Genomic DNA, 20,743 nt, shown 5'->3' on the forward strand with positions numbered 1-20,743 from the left:
AGAATAAATTTAAAGAAGGCAAAAGATTAATAAACTGAAAGCTACGAAACAGTCATGAAATAAATTAGAGACACAAATAAATGAAAAAATAAGTTCACAGATTACAATTAAAAAGTCCAAGCTAATCAAAGTAACCTATAGAGTCAATGCAATTACTAAAAAAAAAAATTCCCGTGATCTTTTTTACAAAATAAGAAAACAGTCCTCTTAGTCACATTAAATCAGAAAAGACTGAAGTAGTCAAAGCAATCTTGAGTGAAACCAATAAAGCTCAACAAGCACACTATCGGATTTCAAAATACAGCACATGGCTACAAGAACCAAGACAACATGGTACTGCAGCAAAATAAAGGCCTATGGACCCAGACATCTAAAGATTAATAAACTTAAAAACAGAGCTATTTGTGGCCACTTAGTCTTCAACAAAGATGCCAAGAACTGCAATGGTAACAATTTTTTCCATGGAGTCCTGAGGAAATCAAGGATCCACATGCAGGAGGGGGTGCTATGCCTTTATAAAAGAGCACACGGAAAACAAAAATGAACTGAGCCATGCATGGAAGAAATGAATGGGCTGTGATGTTGACGGAAGGAAGCATGAGCAAACCCCTTACGCTCGCCTAGGCGAGGAATGTGGGGTTTGGTTTTTGTTTTGTTTTTTAACACGACACCAAAAGCAAGAGCAACTAAAGTTAAGTTAGATAAATGGAATTACACTAAACCAAAAAATTCTGTCTCATAAGAGGGACAATAGATCCAAGAGACAACCTATCAAAGGGAGGAAATATTTGGAAACTATCTTAATAAGGGTTTAAATGTCAAAATTTATAAGAAATTAAAACCAATACCAGCAGAACGTAAGAAATATAAGAAAATAGGCAAAAGATATTAACAGTACTTCCTCAAAAGAGGATAGACATTGGTCTAGGAGTAAAGTTCAACGGTCAACATCATACACCATGAAGAAAATGCAAATCAAAGCCCCAATAAAACACTGTGCAGTTTTATGAATGACATATAAAAGAGAGAAGGAAAGAGAGAATGGAGGGGGGACAATGGGAGAGAGAGAGAAATACATTGAGAACAGGGAGGGAAAAGAGTCTTGCACAGGGTACTCGGAAGTTAATTAATACAGTCACTATAAAAAGATGGGCATTCCTCAAAAGGATAAAAATAGAATTACCACATGATTCAGCAGTCCCACTTCCGGATATGCACTCAAAGGAAGTGAAATCAACAACTCAAAATAACTTCTACGCCCCATAACCACGACAGTCTTATTTAGAATAGTCAGGACCCACAGAGATGAATGAGGGAGATGCAGCATATACACCACGATAGTGTGGAGCCTTCTTAGAGAAGAGACTTCTGTCAGCTGCAACTGCAGGGATGAAGGGAGAGGGTTTGCTTAAGTAAAACAGCCAATCACAGAAACAAACTCAGAAAGGGCTGGGGAGATGGCTGAGTAACAAGAGCATCCTCTGCTCTTCCAGAGGACAGGGGTTCAATTCCCAGACTCACAGCATGGCTCACAGTGGCTCTAATAGCCTCTTCTGGTCTCTACAGAGACCAGGCAAATACAGAGTACACAGGCATACATACAAACCACCACACAAATAAAGAATGAGGAAATACCTTTAAAAGAACACACAGATACACTATAATAAGTGGAAAATAAAAACATCAAGAGTTTAATAGTTGTTGCTAAGGTCTGAGAGGAAATGAGAAGTGTCGGCTGGAGGGCACAAAGTCTTAGCTGGGTAAGACAAACACGTTCTGGAGATCTAAGGTACAGTATGTGATGGAAGACAATCCCATTTTACTGCAGACTTTAGAATTTCTGAGAGTAAACCATGTGTTTCCACCACCCAAGACACACAGCTATGTGAGGTGACACGTTAGCTAGCCTGACTGTGGTAATCATTCCACAATGCATACATATATTAAAATCTTACAGTACACAATATAAATTCATGCATTTTAATGTCAATTAAATCTCAAGATAGAGAAAACAAAAATTAAGCAAAATCACTAAACATATAAATAAGTAGACTTAATTATTTAGAAGTGGTTCATATATATAAAATTTTACTATCAAATTAGTATCTTTGAAGGAAAATACAAAGCTTGCTGCCTCTTTTTTTAATGTGTATAGGTGTTTTGCCTATATGTAAGTCTATACACTACATGCAAGCCTGGTGTCCATGGAGGCCAGATGAGGGCATCAGTCCCACAGAACAGGGGTTTGAAAACAGGGGATTAGAGAGGGTTGAGAGCTACTATGTGAGTTTTGGGAATTGAACTCAAGTCTTCTGGAAGAGCAACAGTGTTCTTAACTGCAAAACGATCTCCCAGCCTCAAATCTGTGATTCTTAAATAATAGTTTTTAAAAATGTATGTGCTTGTATGTACTTATGTATGTTTCTGTGCATCACATGTGTGCAAGAGTCCACAGAGGCCAGAGGGCATCAGATCCCCCTGGAGATGGAATTACAGGTAGTTAGAAGCTGAGTGATTTGGGTGCTAAGGACCAAACCCAGGTACTCTGTAAGAGGAGTAGGCACACTTAACCATGTTTCCAGCCTCTCAATTTTAATGAATTCAGCCTCTGAATTTTAATGAAAATATTATACAACACAAGCCTGTTAACTCAACATTAACTTTTCTAACATATTCTAAAGGTTCAATTTTAAGGTACATCTTTCACCTCTAGAAAACACAATATGTTAAAAATATGCTTAAAAGATGATGAAGTTATATCATTTGATATCCTGCCCTTTTAATACACCTTTATAAGTACATAGTACCATATAAATACATATATCATATATAATATGATATATACTGCTATATATCATATAATATCATACATGCTAAATGATCCAAGTGGTTGAAGTGAAACATGTCATTACACTCAATTTTTGAGACTAGCTCTTTCAAGGTGAGAACCCAAGATATCACACAACATCTTAAAAAATAAAAAAATAAGGCACTCTTAAAATGAATTTTATTTGAAAATTATCATCAATTTATGGAAATTATATTCCTTTATTCTATTTCTGTTTATTAAAAGTACAAAACTAGAATATCCTGAAAACCCAGGTGTGCATGTGGTACACGACAACAGCACCCTAAAGCAAGCAGGCCAGCCTGGAGACCACTCCTAATCAAAGGCATGGAACTTGGGGGTCTTGTCCAGGCATCTCTTACCTCAGGGAGCCTGGCTGCTGCCTATTTCTTTTAGAGGAAGATGCACAATCTAGAGGGAAGAAAATGGCTTATGAATTAATCATCTGAAAGACAAGAAATTGCACTTTACTGGCCTACTTCTGAATAACTAGTAGGCTAACTTCTGGTAAATAACCTCTATCACTTAAAAGAAATTACTAAAATAATATTAAATCTCGCAAAACTACTGTTGAAAAACATAAAAGAAAATTGTAATATCTGGACTGAAATTACTCTATCTCAAAATTGAATGGCTTGCTTTATCCTAACATGCTAGTTCCCAGAAGTCAGCTTACCAAAATCATTCTGCTTTTCTCATTAGGAAACACTGTCAGTGGAGAAATTCTTCAGCATGTTTGATGAGAAGAATGATAATAACAACTGAATAAGTACACTGGTCTACCTGATAAGCCAAAACAGATGCTCTTTTACTTAAAACACGTTTAGATTTCCTCACTTTTAGGAGGAAATATTAAGACTGTCACCCACAGTTTTGTGGTCTAGTCCACTGACTCTTAATTCTGCCCAACCAAATACCCTCATGTTATAACAATATTCTATACCACCTGCTTTTTAACTTTTCAAAAGGCCAGACTGCAATGAGTTTACACATATAATTTCAAAGGAAAAAAATCAAAACAATGGCTAAACTTTTTAGCAGGAAAAAAGTTTATATACATCCTTCCACAAATTTATGGATATAACTATATCCCCAAAACATGATACAGTCAGATCCTTAGAGCTAAGTGCAGAACTACTGCACATATGGAAACTATAAAGACCAATACATGTGTGCTATGCTTTTAAGTCAAATATTTGGAATGGCAACAGTCTCAGTGATGTGTCATCTTCCAAAATGGTCAATCCGTGTAGAGGTTTGGATGAAAACGCCACCCCCTCCCCATCGGTGCATATATTCGAATGCTTAGTCACCAAGTGAAACTGTCTGAAAGGAATTAGGAGGATTAGGAGGTGTGACCTTGCTGGTATGTGTGATCTTGTTGGAGGACATATGTCACTGGAGATGAGTTATGAGGATTCCAAAGCCCACATCAAACTCAGTTTCTTTCTCTGCCTGTTCAGTATATTAAGCTCTCAGCTACTTCTCCAACCCTACAGCTGCCTGCTTCCAGCCATCATAATAGACAACCTCTGAAGCTGTAAGCAAGTTGCCTTGGTCACGGTGTATCTTTACAGCAATAGCCCATAACTAAGACAATATGTATGAGTAGTCAAAGTGTCCTAGTTTCATTTCTAACTGACCATGACCAAAACCAGCTTGGGGAGGAAAGGGTTTATTTCATCTTACACATCTCAGGTCACGGGCCAACACTGCCGTCAGGACAGGAATTAAAGCAAGGGGCAGCATCACACAGAGTAGACTAGACCTTCCCACATCAATCATTAACCAAGAAAGTGGCCCCAAGACCAGCACACAGCCCAGTTTGATGGAGGCTTTTCTCAACTGAGGTTCCCTCTTCCCAGATGATTGACTTTAGCTTGTGTCAAACTGACAAGGAGTCAATCAGCACACAGTTATTCTCCTACTCCCAATGATAGCCATGTCTTAAACTCGAGAGCCTAGGAATGTGCTGCCTTACATCCATCACATAAGGAACTCTGAAGGTTGGATACAATGAGGGACAATCTGGGTCAATCCTATCTTATAACATGTCTTAAAAATGATTTTCCTCAGCTGTGGACAAGAAAAAGAAACAGCAGGGTAAGAAAATTTCAGTTTCAGAAAAAATAAAAATAAAAACAGAAGTTGAACTTTTTCAAAAAGTAGTTCAATTTCCCCACAACTTAAAACATAATAAAGATTTTCTAATCAGACTTAAAACACAGATTTGATTAAAATATTGGTAAATCTAATTATTACTTTGTTTTTAACTTTTACATGTTAGAAACAGTAATAAAATCAAATGACAAATTAAGAGAAAATATAAGGAGCCAATATATCTAATATATTAAAAATTCCAAAACTGGGGCTAGAGAGATGGCTCAGCAGCTTCTTCTAGAGGCCCCGGATCCAGTCCCCAGCACTCATACTGTAGCTCACAACCATCTCAACTCCAGCTCCAGCCGATCTGGAGCCCTCACTCGCCTCCAGGGGCACTGAGAGCACATGTGTATTTACATCCATGCAGGCAAAACATTTACACACATAAAAATAAACCAAATGAAAACAATACAAAAATAAACAAAAGTAATGAACAATTAAATTATAAAGAAGATATCAAAATGGCCTTTTTGGTATGTATTTTCATGCTGTTGGAAGTTGCAGGCTAGACCGCTGGAAGTGGGATTGCTAGGTAAACAGATATGCTTTCTTTGGATCTACGTAGTCAACTTGAGCCCAAGAACTGTGTAAGAACTGTGCCACTCCATCAAGATCACTGGACTAGAAACTGTCAGAATGTTCAGTATTGGCCCCCCTGGCAGGAGCGCAGATTAGTACAGATTTAATTTTCTTAGAACTGAAGTTGAATTTTCTCTATTTTTAATGTAAGAGCTTTATTAGTACATACTTAGTTTTTAATCACATCTTTTTTTTGCTTTATTGATATAAATTTAATCTAATCACATCTTATAAACAACTTAATATTCCATACATAGGTTCTAGTTCATTTATGACTGAATTACCTGCAGGTAGGAAAATGGAAAAGGACAATATTAACAAAAAATAAAATAAAATTGCCTTTAGCTTATTGTTTCTACGACAAAAGGGGCAGTACTGTAGAAATGGACAGCTTCACTTTCCGACTTTCCTCTTGAGCAGTCATGAAGGGGACAGAGAGCTGAACAGCCAGTGTGGCTGCTCTTAGTGAAACAGGTTGAGGCCTTAGGAGGAGACAGACAAGGAAAAGACTGCCATGCTAAACAAGAGAATCTTAATATTATCTTGCCAACTTTACAGAGTGGTGAAAAGGTATAAAATAGTATTTATTAGAAGGAGCAAAAATAAGTATTAGAAAGAAAAACTGGGCAAAACCCAGGCTGAAAACTGGAAGTCCTGGGAAGCCTCTGCTGATGAGGAAGGTCTAACCTCACAAGCAGAGCTTCTATGAAAGACGTGGGGACACACTAAGAACAGGAAAAATGTGACAAGGTGCTCAGAAGTTAAAAGCCAAAAACTCCTGGGTTTGTATAAATACAGGCAAAGGTTACAGCATAGCTGGCAGAAGGCATTTAGTAAGCAGAGCAAGTCAACTTAGGCGCAGCAAAAAGGCTTAATAAAGAGTCGATGGTAACCCGAAAATGTTAGCGTGTCTACACAATGACTATTCTCACTCAAAGGTCCACAGATGCGTGTGCCCTTAAAATTCTAATTGATTTTAACTTAGCCTTTAATCCAACTAGCATCTAGAAGGAGGAGATCTCAAATCCGGTCCATCTGGCTGGGAAGGCAAACAATGAGCGCTCACTTCTTCCACGCCATGAACTCACTGCCTCACACTGACAAAGAACCAGAGGAAAAAGAAGCTGCCCTGACACCCACGCCAAAATGATTTAAGATTTTACAGCCTGTGCAAACCATAGTTACATACTACCATAGATGTACTTAAAACCCCATTTTCCTGTGACTTCATATGAAGCTGGTTATAAAGAGTTAAGTCTAAAGTACAGCAAAACTCATGGATTAAGTGCACCTTTGCGCAGATACAAATAACAGGACGTCTGTCTCTAGAGACAGATGGTGAGCCACCACTCGCTCCTACTCAGTTTTCTGCAGTGAGTCAGACCTCCAAAATGTTTCCATTAATTATGAAAACAAATTGATCCTTTATTCTCTTAAATTCAGTCATCAGTCCCAAAAGATCAATGAACTTTATTAAAAATACAAAAGTGAAAAGCAAAATTTTATGCTTGATCTCAAGAGCTTAATTTCTACCTTGAAAATCACTTGATTATCAATTAGCAAAATCCACACAAGTCAGCACAGTGCTCAGTACAGGCTTTGATGCAGGCCACAGAAAGCAAAGAGAAGGAAGGGAGTTCAAAACAGGTTATGATTTTTCCATTTCTCTATTCCTTCCCGAATTCTGTACTTCCAGCAAGTGCTGTGCTCCGTGTGTTTCCTCTGCAGAACGACAAACTAGGATCTGCTCATCTCTAAAACACTCTAGGTAAGACTTTCTAAAGTCAGTGAAGTATGTGCACAGCACAGGCAAAACAGTCTTCAGGGGAACCATATGCCTTCAGTTATGACCACCCATGATTTCCAGAGAGAAAGGACCAATAAAGCATGACTAGATGATGTTCTGCCACAGAAAATAAACGAGACTGGCTCTGTAAGTCAAACATGTCTTAGTCACAGTTTCTACTGCCTGGACACCATGGCCAAAACAAACTTCGGGAGGAAAGGGTTTATTTCATCTTACAGCTTATATCCAGGATCCAGGGAATTTAGGGCAGGAGCTCAAGGTAGGAACATGGATGCAGGACTTGATACAGAAGTCATAGGAGTGTCACTTACTGGCTTGCACCTCATGACTTGCTCAGCCTGCTTTTCTTATAGAATCCAGGACCACCAGTACAGGGATGGCACTGCCCAGAGTGAGCTGGGCCCTCCCACATCTACCATCAATCAAGAAAATGCACCCAGAGACTTGGCCAATCTGGAGGCAGGGCATTTTCTCAATCATATTTCCGTCTGCCAAAATTACTTTAGCTTGTGTCAAGTTGTTATAAAACTAGCAAGTACCACTGACCACTTATCAACTTGATAACAAAGGGAACTCAGCAGTGTTAAACCACAACTTTTACTTTCTTGTTCATCCCCCAAGATCTCACAGTAATATTAATATCACATTATAAGACATCCCAGCTTCTGAAGTCTCACAGTCTTCAGAAATTGAGTCTCCAAAATATCTGCTGTGGGACAACGGTCTTTTATCCTGTCATTTGTACTATTTTTAATAAAACGCTGATTGGCTAGTGGCCAGGCAGGAAGTAAAGACAGGGCAACCAGGTAGGAAGTAGAGGCAGGGCAATGAGAAAAAGGAGAATTCTGGGAAGAGGAAAGATGCAGTTTGCAATCATCACCCAGACACAGAGGAAGCAAGATGAGAACGCCTCACTGATAAAGGTACCAAGCCACCTGGCTAACACAGAAAAGAATTATGGGTTAAGATATAAGATGTAAGAGTTAATAGGAAGCCTGAGCTACTAGACTAACCAGTTTATAATAATGTAGACCTCTGTGTATTTCTTTGGGACTGAACGACTGCAGGACCAGAAGGGACAGAAACCTCAGTTAACTTAGTCTCAAAAAGCCAAAAATTAAAAGTAAAAATAAAAGAAATAGAACTTAAAATAAAGCCACATAAAGATGGAAAATACACAGAGAATCTGGATACTATATATTATTATGTTCTCTTTAAATTGTTTGAATGCTAAGGAAAGAGCAACAGCTCCTAAAAGACATTATAATTATAAATGTTGCTGGATTAATCTTTTAATCCAGTTTGAAAATGCTTTGACTTCAAAATTTAAGTCAAAAGATATATATGTTACTTTGGAGAAGAGGTTTTATTTTTAATTCCACAGGAAATGAGGCTGTGGATTCATTCTAGCTAAGAAAAATCAGGTTTGATCATGGAAGACCCCTGAAGAATCTCTGATAGGAGCAGATGGCCCAGATGATCTAACATTTCAGAGGACCTCTGAGTTCTACATCCAGAACAGCCCCACAACTGCTGGCTGAGATGATCAAAGCTCATAGAATTTTCCAGGCAGGACTTGACTGTAATTGTAAATTTTCTTTAGATCCCTGTAAGATTATCAACGCCCTCAATCAGCAGGAAGTAGCCTGGAAAACTAAGCCTGCATCCCCCCCCCAAAAAAAAAAGGATTATGGATGTTTTTCTTTGTTTAGAGTGTTGGTTACAAGTAGTATGAATAATGGTCAGGAAAAAAGCTAAATAAGGGAGATTCGATTCAGAGTTCTTGTTTTGAAAAAAAAAAAGTGTGTGGGAGGGGGGTGCTGTGGGACAATGGTTTTACCCTGTAAAGATTTGTTTCTTGAACTTGTGTAATAAAATGCTGATTGGCTAGTAGCCAGGCAGGAAGTATAGGTGGGGCGGCCACGTGGGAAATAGAGGCAGGGCAAGGAGAACAGGAGGTTTCTGAGAAGAGGAAAGAGTCCGTCTGCTGTCGTCACCCAGATACAGAGGAAGCAAGATGAAAATGCCTCACTGATAAAAGGTACCAAGCCATATGGCTAACATAGACAAGAATAATGGGCTAATTTAATATGAAGCCTGAGCTAACAGGCCAACCAGTTTATAACTAATGTAGACCTCTGTGTGTTTCTTTGGGACTGAATGGCTGCAGGACTGGGCTGGACAGAAAACTTTGTCAACACAATATCCAAGTCTCTTCTGATGCTAAAAGCCTCTCAAAAAAAAAAAAAATCGAAGTCTTTAAAATACCTACCCCAACATCCACCTCCTCTGTGAACTGCTTGAGCATGTGAAGGCCAAACCTGCAGATTCAAAGCTACGGGATCTCCGTGACACAAGGCTTACTCTAATGCTTGCTCATGCTCTGTGCTTCGCCTGGATATCCAGGAGAAGTCTCAGTGAGGGCCCAGTATTGACAGAGTAGAAGTCAGAGTCCTTGAGCCAGAGTAACGACCCATTGTAAAGAACACTTACAAGTAAAGAAGTATTAACTAAGAGGTATACTGTGTGACTCAGTGGGCCATAGTATAGCTTCCACACTGAAACTCTTTTGTTGTTTATTTTTAGGCTAGACTTTTAAATTTTGTTTTCAGAGGAGATAAGAAGGGCAGAGGGCAGCAGCAAGTGGAGAGATGAGTGGAATTTGGACGCATGATATGAAACCAAAAAGAATTAATTTTAAAAAAAAAAGTTCAGCACTGGACATCTGGGACTCACTCAGGACCCCCTGGACTCCAAAAGGCCCAGAACAGCTCCACTTCTCCAGCTCTAGCATCACAGGCACATAGTTTGTAGGCTCAAGCCAGCTTCACTCCATGGCTGTGGTTGTGAATGGTGATGTCCAATGGTACTAACATCTCTACAATGCTGGGGTATCAGCTGTAGCTGGGATATACCTTCACCAATGACCTCTTCAGGGCTCTCTTCAGGGATTCTAACCTTGCCAACATGCTGCCAAGTCTCAGCCTCTCTCAATAACCCCTTGTTTATCTTGCTGGAAAATTCTTGTTACCAAGTTTGGCTGCAGGTATGAGGTACATACAACCTGGCCCTCTCTAGACCACAGCTTCTGTTGCTGTCACTGGGGACATACTCCTAATTAGTACACTAATTAGGTATCAAATACCAAATGGTCAGCCTGAAAACATACCCAGTAACCGCAGCCTGAAGTTATACTTGGGAATATATGTGTGTCAACATATACATATCTGTGTGTAAAATAATTAGCAAAAAAAAAAAAGAGGTCATGAATTTGAAAAAGAACAAGGAGTGAGAGTTTGGTTTGGATGGGGAGAAAGAAAGTGGAAAATGATGTAATTGTATTATAATCTCAAAAAATAAAAATAAAACTTTAAAAAGAGAAAATATTTTTCTTCCTAAGAATATCTTGTGGCACTTGGGAAGGTAAATTGTTCTAATATTTGTAATCATGAATCACAAAGTCTATCAATTTGCAGTTTTCCCTTGGCACTTGGTAGAGGATCTTTCTGTCATAAATTATTTAGAAGGATGATGGAGACAGGGTGGTGAGATGATAAAGCGTCATTCTCAAATTATCCCTATGATGAGCTGTGAATGACTGGGGCCAGATGAGCACACACATCCTGAAGCGGCTCTCACCGTGACCCTGATTTAAAGCTCTTCCCTTACCTCATATTCTTCACTTTGTAAACATAGATTTGTGTCTTCATAGATTTCATCTCTCAAGAGCATAGACTTACAGCAAATATTAAAATCTTTTAAATCTCTGCATTAAGTTATTTTAATGACCTTTATCTCTTATTTTGCCTGTCTTCCTTGAAGTACGGTACTGGGAACTACCTAAAGGAGTAGGGACTCTGGGCCAGTGCAGAGGACAGGGACAAAGTGCTTTCAGGCACGTCAGAGGAATCGTCTACACAATCACTCGCTTCGGGGGGGCCTTACAAAGTATTCTATCATCAACCGTCAAACTGCTTGTTTGAGATGTGTTTTGTGATTAACCGTGCATGTGGCATGTATACATGTGCGCGTGTATATGCCATGGTGTACATAAGGAATTTACAAGTTACACTCGGGAGTTAGTTCTCATCTTCCACCTTGTGGAAACAGGGTCTATGGTTTCTGCCACTGTGAGGCTTACTCCAAGCTGCCTCACAACACCCAACCTTTCAAGAGGGCTCCAGAGAGTGGACACAGGTTCTTGGGTTTGTGAGGCTAGCATTTTCATCTGCTGAGTCATCTTCCAAGCTCAAAAACATTTAATATAAATATATTTTGTATAAATAATAATTGCATATGGGGCTGGAGAGATAGCTCAGCAGTTAAGAGCATTTGTTGTTCTTCCAGAAGACCCAGGTTTAATTCCCAGCACCTATTAAGGAATTCCATAACTGTCTATAACCCCACAGTTCCAGGGATCTGATGTCATCTTCTAGCCTCTTCTAGTACCAGTTACATGTGTCGTGCACAGACATACCCACAGACAACCCACACAAAGAGAATAAAACTTGCTTAACAAGAAATAATTGTGAAGTATAAGTGAGTAAGTAAAAAACACAAGCGATGCCTTAAAATGAAAGTAAATAGTACCACACTCTCTTCCAAATCTAGTCAAAGAATGAAATAGAAACTCTTCTATATGCAGGACACTGCTGACACTACTAGAACCAAAGATTGAGAACCCAAAATTATTAGGATAAAAATGTTAGGAGAAAGCACTGTAAAATTTTAAAAAGCTGGGCAAATGGCACAGGCCTTTAATTATTGCACTTGGGAGTCAGACAGGTGGATCATTGCACGTTTAAGGACTGCCAAAACCTACTGGTGAGACTTTGTCTCCAAGACAAAAACAAAACATAAAATTAAAAAATAAAGTAGTGAATGTTACTCTAAGAAACCAGCTACATACTTTCTTTTTAAAAAATGTTAAAAATGTACAGTAGGTACATCCACCAAAATAATCCATTTAATATCATTAGGAGTAGCTGTCATGAATGAGATAAAAGATTTATACATGAATGATGTGGGATTTCCCTCTGTATGCTGTGATTACCACTGGTTAATACAGAATCTGTCTTGAGCACGGGATAGGGCAGAAAAGAACTAGGCGGGGAAAACTAAACTGAATGTTGGGAGAAAAAAGGGCAGAGTCAGAGAGAAGCCATGGAGCCAGACGGAACTTTAGCCGGTAAGCCACAGCCATGTAGCGATACACAGATTAATAGAAATGGGTTAAATTAATATTTAAGAGTTAGCCAATAAGAAGCTAGAGCTAATGGGCCAAGCAGTGTTTTAAATAATATAATTCCTTGTGATTATTTCGGGGCTAGGCAGCCAGGAAACGAACAAGCAGCCTCCTCCAACACATGAAACTATAAGATGCCATTGAAAGAAATACAGGGAAATCTGCTCAACTGCCTGATGAAACACTAACTAAGCTAACCCACAGGATCAATACTGCTCTCTCAACAGCTCACTCTCATCTTCAGAAACAAATGGAAAATCCATCCTAAAATTTATATGACATCTCAAGGGACTCTAAATAATCAATTGATCAAGGAGACAAACAGCAGGTAAAGGTCTGAAAACTCTTTCTGAAACTGCAGTAATCAAACACTGTGGCAAAGGATCATGGCAAGGTACTTAGACAAGGCTGTGAACAGAGACCCAGGAAATAAACCCTTGTGTTATGATGAATGGATCCTAAACAAATATGCCTCAACTTCAGTGAGGAAAACACAGGCCTTTTAAACATTGGTGCTGTGAAAATGCAGAAACTACCTAGAAAATATTAAAGGTAGATCAGAGCATATATAAGAAATTTTCAAAATAAATTAGAAGTCCAAATGTAAGACCTAAAATGGTAAAATTCTTAGAAGAAAATGGGGGGAAAATCACATCATTTGACTTGGCAGTGATTTATTAAACATAAGCAGTAAAGGGAAAGGATGCCCGGCCTTCTGCACAAAGACAAGGACTGCTGTACATGAAAGTACACACCAACAAGAGAAGAAAAGCCACAGAAAACACCTGCCAATCGGAGATTTGAGAATGGATTCAATGTCCAGAATATATAAAGAATGCCTACAGCTCAACAAATTCAGCTAAAACATGCCCAATTCCCTGGCTAGAGAAGGGATAATCTGGAGTCTCAGGAGGATGGGAGAACCAGCCGGCCACAAACTGCAGAGCTAACTGTGGCCAGCAAGGCTGAGTGCAAAAAGGAAAGCTACCACAGGGAAGACGAGGTTGGACAGTTATGCCAGCGGAAGGCTGGCAGGAGGCTCAGTGGGTGAAGCACTTGCTGCGCAGTTATGAGGAGATGAATTCAAGCCCCAGAAACAATATAAGAGTCCAGGCACAATGGCACAAGCTGTAACCCCACTCAGAGCAAGAGAGGAGAGAAGAGGCAGCATGGGGCTTCCTGGCAAGCCTCACTAGCTAGTTCAGCAAAAGATGCTCTGTAAAGGTGAGGGAGATTGAGGTTGACAGCTGACATTGACCTCCAGCCTCCATCAGCACTCATACACATGCACACACCTGCACACAGGTACCTGTGCACACAGATACCAATAAACATGGATGCAGACATCCGCATGAACATGTACAAACACTATATAAAATATAAACAAAACAACAACAACAAAACCCTAGAGTGTGAAGCATTCACAAGAGACTTGGGCCAAGCAAAAGAAAGAATACCAAGAGTGAAGGACACAGGAGAGGAAATACTTCATTTGTACGGTGACAAGAAACTGGTAACAACAAGCATGATCACGACCGTCCAGGAACTCTAAGAATAAGATTCCAAACTAGAAAATCTACCAATCAGAAGAAGGAGCTGAAATTAAAACTAAAGCATGGAGAATCTGTTTAATACAATTATAGCAGAAAATTTCCAAAATTAGAGAAAAATTAATATTTAAACATAGGAGGCATTGAAAAAAGAAACAGATATAATCAGAAGAGAACCTCTCCACAATATAGGAGTTTTCTGATTCCACCAAACTCCCAAAGACATTCTTCACAGAACTGGAGAAGAGAATCCTACAGGTCATATGGAAACACGAAATAGCACGAGCAGCTAAAGCAACCCTGAGGAGAAAGACAGCGCTGGAGGCAGCAAGGTGCCTGACCTCACATGACCTCACACAGCCGCAAAAGCAGCATGGCACTGGCACACTCAAAAGACACACAGGTCAGTAGAGTGCAGAAAGAAACCTACGTGGAGACAGCCACCTAATTTCTGATTAAAAAAAAAAAAAGTCAGACATCAGAGCAAAGATAGCCCCTTCACAAATAATACTGGGGAAATTAGATTCCCCTGCAGAAGAATAAAGTCAGGTTGGTATCTCTCACCCTGAACAAAAATTAATTCAAAGTGGGTCAAAGACTTTAATATAAGGCCTGAAATACTGAAACTGCCCGGGGAAGACAGGTAAAAATCCTTCAAGAAATACAAACAGCCAAGAACTTTCTGAATAAAGACTCCAATAGTACAGGAAATAATCCTAAGAACTGACGAAGGGAAGCGCATGAAATTAAAAATCTCTGCACAGCAAAGACAATGAGCACTAGAAATGGCGGGGCAGCATTGGGAGTAGCGGAGGGAACCCTCCCAACATACACCAGGCAGGGTATCAGTATGTAGACTACATAAAGAACAGCAAGAAATTCACATAAAAAATCGTCTAATCAATAAATAGGCTAATAAATTCAACACAGTTCTCAAAATATGAAATGCAGAGCCAACAAGTACTTGAAAAGTATTCAACGTTCTTAGCCATCACACAAACGAAAAGCATAACTTTTTGCAATTCTGCGTCACCCTCATAGGAATAGCGGTCATCAAGAAAACCAAGTAATAAAAGATACTGACAAGGCTGGGGGTAAAAAACCCTTCCTTACTGATGATGGGATATAAATTGGTCCACCCATAGTGGAATATGAGAGAGAGAGAGATAAAGAAAAAAACAGAAAATACCTATATTGCTTTAGGAGTCACTTATTTGGGAGTCACTTAGGTTACCTTGGCCAAACCTCTGATAATGAGGTATCTCATGTTTGGGACTGAGGTTTTAAGTCTATGGTTCTTCCTTTCAGATACATGTAAATCTATATATGTGTATATGTGTGCAGGTATACACAAACACGTATATTATTATATGTAGTTTTAAGTAAATATAAATTAATTCGGTTCTTTGAAGCCTTATCAAACAACCTCGGTGCTATCTGTCCCTCGTCATCCTCCTCAGTTGAAGCTCCTTCCCTATCTCCTACTTCATATCTCTCATATCTCCCACATCCTGCTATTCCCTGCCCAACCCCCACAACCACCTATGGTTGCTTTATCCTTTCCTGTGGTTACTCCATGTTGTATATGCACACCTGAGAATTTTGAGCTACATACCATCAATAAGAGAACATGGATTTGTCTTTCTGGGTCTGCGTTACATTGTTCAACATAATCGTTACAGGTTCTATATTTGCCTGCAATTTTCAGTTTCACTTTTTCTTACAGATGATTGGTATCAATGTAGCCCTTGGCTACGTCTCAGGTGTTAAGGATAGGTCCCTGTAGCTGAAGACACCACACACTTAGGACACAGGACTTGGATGACTTGAGCCAGATCTGACCTAAAAGCCTCTTTCCTGTGGTCTAGCTTTGACGGTTCCAGAAAATACCGCAAGCCGCCAAGGGAGGGAAGCAATTAAAGAGCGCTACCCAAGTGGAACATCTACGAACCATGACAACTGCCAGCATGGCAAGATGTGCATGGGTGCAAAAATCAGCACTCACATCAGCGGCAGCGGCAACCAACATGTCAGATTCAGAAAAATAAACACCATATTTTTCATAAACAGAACCTATTTTAAAAATCTGTGTGTGTGTGTGTGTGTGTGTGTGTGTGTGTGTGTGTGTGTGTGTGTGTAGAGGCATGACACTAAAAATGAGATCAAGACAGACAGAAAGAGACTTTAAGGAAAGAGGTAATGAGAAGGTTACTGGATACCTGTGCCATGAAAGCAAAAGGAGGGACTATTGGGGGTGAAAAGGGGAACAGCCAGAGAGGGGATGGAGGAAATCTGCAGGCAAGGCACTGGTTTAAAGCAAAGTGGGATACCTAGGGACAAAAATGTTATATTGAAACCTATTACTTTGAGTGCAAACTTAAAATTAAAAGAAAATTAAAGGACAAAAAAACATGCAAGGGAATTTGACTAAGCATGTCTCCAAAGAAGATATAAAATGTTCAACACCCCAGTCATACAGAGTATGGTGTACTGCCATTCCATACCCACAAGGATGACCATTATGAACCAGAAACAAAGGATGAAATGGGCACTGATGAAGACATGGAAGAACTAAAACTCTTACATGCTGCTGTGGGATATGAACTTGCACAGCTGCTATGCAAGAAAACAGCCTTCCTGGGACCTAGTAGTCACACTTCCATGAATTACCTGACAGAACTGACAGCAGCGACTCAGGCTCTTTCCCAATTGAGAGCAACAGCAGTACTCGCAACCAGAAACTAGAACAATGCAAATTCCACTACCAGAGGAAGACGCAACAATAGCGTGTGCATGGCAACACTCTTTATCTGTGAGCTGAGGGAGATTCTGCTGTGTGCTCTGAGAACGAACAGGACATTAGTGTAAATTCAGTAGACTACACAGGAAAAGATAAAAGGCATCTGATTCCATTTACATGAAGTATCTAATATAAGCACACTTACAGTGAGAGAAAGTAACAGAAGGTATTAGGACATAGGTAAGGATAGAACGTGAGAGTTACTGAGTACTAGGATTAGAGTTTCTATTTAAATAAGGAGAGGAACAACAGCAGCAGCAAGGCTGGGAAGATGACTCAGCAGATAAGGGTACCTGCCAACAACCCAGACAACCTGAGTCCAATCCCTGGAAACTACATGGCGGAAGGCGAGAACCAACTCTGGAAGTCGTCTCTGAACCCTACACATGCACATGCATACAGAATAAACACATGGAATAAAGACTTTAAAGTGGCGCTTCTTACACGACATTATAAATGCACTTAGTACACAAGTGGGCAACATTGCAAATTGTTTGTAGTATGTCTAGTATAATAATGTATAATCTATTACCTTTTACTGCAGAGATGTGGCTAACTGTCTACTCACCCCAGACAGGGTACCAACAACAGAGCAAGCTTATGATAATAAGCGGATCTACTTACATGAACAGGAGTGAGGGGTTAGCTATAGAACCATGGAGACTTACTTATGGGCAGCTACGCCACCAAAGAAAATGTCTGCGAGTCCAGGAACTGTGAATGCCCGTGTATCTGGGGGGAGGATGGAGCTCTCAAGTTGCTTGTGGCCAGCCCTTGCACTGCTGTGTGAGCCCTCCCTCCTCTCCACAAGGAAAGGTTAACGGGTCCAAACTTGAGACGGCCTCCTGCAGATCATCCCAGCTGCTCCCAAGACAACCGCACCACGTCATGTCCAGAAGATAGCATTCAACAACAGAGAATTTTCAATTCTTAGACTTCCAAATTATTAACAAATGTGTTCAGGGTGTGCAGAGTGTGCATGTCCATTAAATGAATCTCTATTGAAAAACAGATCCTGGTTTGGTGTGCACATCAGATGCTCAAAAATGCACTATCAAAACTTGTAAACAAATACAACTGAATGTTATTTCAGTTATAAACCTACAATAAAAGTTCAACAGGTCAGAGGCTCTGATGGGCTGAGCATGCCTGTTTCCAGGACAAGTGTGAAGAAGCAACGACATACCTGATAGAGCATGATGGGTTCTATGTTGTATCCTAAGACATCAGCAAAGTTCTTAGCAATGACGGTTTTGCCACAACCCTACAACAGAAACACCGACATGGAAGGGCTGAGTCCACACCCTCAAAGCTGGTAAGCAAATGCCTACACCGAAGCTGCCATTCTTACCTTTCCTCCAATTAAACATATATCCTTCACCATGTGAGACTGCATCATTTCAGCCAGCAACTGCTTGTGGCTTGGAGTCTGAATGAAACGGTCAGATGCAACAGGCTGATGGACAGCTCTAGTCCCAGCTGGCACCTGTTATTTTAAAGAGATGAAATATATATATTACATATATGCAAGTTTTTCTCAAAATATTAGTAATAAGAAGCACACACCTTCCATTTAAGAGACCCTTACTGATTTCTTTTCAACTCTGTAATTATTTTTCCCTTCCAACCTAATGATCCTTATCAAATCACCATACCAATTATTCCTCTAAAATTTAAATTTCATACCATCAAACAGGTTCAGAATATGTCATTTCCATGTTCTTTCTAACATGTCATTAAAAACAAACAGTACTGAGCATAACATTTTTTTCTTAAACTCCAGTTGTAAGTACAAAATTCAAAGTTATCACATACTGGAGCCTTATCTAGAGTCTCCTCTTTCCTAAAAGCCGCACCCGCAGATCCTCGCCACTCTCCGTAGCTTGCCACTTGACAGTATCTATCTATGAAAACCCTTCCTCCCACTCATCTGCTTTTGCTTTTTAGTTTTTCTTTTTCCCCAGATTCATCAGGTTTTGGACCTGAATGGCTATTCCCTTCTCTAGGGACATTTATTTTAAGATCTGATTTTCACTTATGTGTGTGCGTCTGTGTGAGTCTACACCATATGTGTGTGGGAATCTGGAGAGACCAGAAGAGAACATCTAACTCCCTGGAGCAAGAGTTCCAGGTGCTTGTGAGTCACCTGACATGGGTAATGGGAATTGAACTCAGTCCTCTGAACAGCAGCAAGTGCCTGAACTACTGAGCTAAGACTACCCCTCTAGGGATGTTTTTGAAACTAAATTTATTTTTAACTAATACATAAATTTAAAAACTGTGTGTATAAGTAAGCTATTATGTGATGTTTCTATACTATGTATATGTCTAGTAATCATTAGAAGATCATCTGGTACTAATATGGAAGGACAGAAGGCAATGAACTTGTAGGGTCTTTACCAAGATGATCTGACTTAAACATACACATAAGCACATATTAAATCTATGATGACATGACTTAAACATTATGTAGTGCACATACCCATAAATATAGATCAAGTCTGCTGCCTCCAGATTATTTTTTTTTTTTGAGACAGGGTTTAACAGGGTATAACAGTCCTGGGTGTTCTAGAACTTATTTTGTATACCAGGCTGACTTCGAACTCAGAGATTCACTTGCCTCTGCCTCCCAAGTGGTGGGATTAAAGGCGTGCACCACCACTATTTAGCAACTTCTCATTTATTTTGGTTTGCTTTTGATTTTGAGAGTCAGTTTGAGAGTCAGTCTCCCTACATTACCCATGATGGCCTCAAATTCACGAAGCTTTACTTTTTCTTCTAAGTGCTGGAGTTAAAGGCATACACCACCACAGGGCTCTCTTTTAACTTACTTGTGATAAAAAGAAAAATTAAACTCCTTTGCCCTAACTGTTTGCAATATAGACCCACAACTGCACACAGGAGCTTCTTATTCCTAGCGGGAATTCAGTACGCACAGACCAACCTCTCTCCAGCCCTTTCTTGCCCTACTATCCCAGCCTCTGGGAACCACTATTCTACTCAGCCACCATGACATCGACGATTTTTGATCCTCGGTATGGATAAGAACATTTTCTCTTTATTGGCCTGCTGGGGCCCAAGCTGTGCTGAGGAGTGTGGGCTTGTCTGGACTGTATAAAACAAACTCTAAAGGGCTAGTAGTTAGGAAGTGTCATATCAGATCTGCATTTAAGGAAGATCATCATGGTACTAACATAGAAAGTGAACTGGAAGAGATGGCAGGCAATGAATGAACTTACAGAGCCATTACCAAGTAAAACAAATTATGGCAACTGGCTCGTATCTCATAGCGCCAAACAGTTTATTAAAGCTGCCACAGTACCCTCCAACACCATACTCACGGGCCACAGGACACTCCTATGCTGTTTTCTCAGACTTAGCCTGGGTCTCCCCTCAGAAGCTTTCCCTTTCCCTCCCTGCATGACCCCTCTACCCTTCACACTAGGCAGGCCTTATTCTGCCTCTAGCTCAGATCATGGGAGGACATCCATCTGAAGCAGGTCAGGCGTACAGTGGGACCAGGGCCTACCTAAAGGTCCTAGCAGACTGCTACCCCCTGACCAGTTAACATGGGTGAAGCTCGGAGCCACTGGACAGCTCAGCTGTTTAAGCTATTATAAAATAATAACAGAACTTACCTCCAGGACTACTGGGGGATTTAAAGGGGATAGTATATGTAAGGAGAAAAGAAATATACACTAAGTCTAATTATAGCCAGCCTGGCTCAAGATAGACATAACATGAATAAGGA

At 39.9% G+C, this 20,743-nt stretch overlaps 1 protein-coding gene across 1 annotated transcript in view; it reads right to left on the reverse strand.

The window, feature by feature from the left end:
* Nucleotides 1-20,743, reverse strand: part of Vwa8 (von Willebrand factor A domain containing 8) — a 317,895-nt gene that overhangs the window by 212,839 nt on the left and 84,313 nt on the right. The window contains exons 12-13 of the mRNA XM_005370880.3: nt 18,344-18,478; nt 18,179-18,256 (exon numbers count right to left, since the gene is read on the reverse strand). Of these exons, the coding sequence (XP_005370937.1) occupies nt 18,179-18,256; nt 18,344-18,478 (213 nt within the window). The remainder of the gene's footprint in view (nt 1-18,178; nt 18,257-18,343; nt 18,479-20,743) is intronic.

The sequence above is a fragment of the Microtus ochrogaster genome, unplaced genomic scaffold, assembly GCF_000317375.1.
Source record: "Microtus ochrogaster isolate Prairie Vole_2 unplaced genomic scaffold, MicOch1.0 UNK88, whole genome shotgun sequence".
NCBI lineage: Eukaryota > Metazoa > Chordata > Mammalia > Rodentia > Cricetidae > Microtus > Microtus ochrogaster.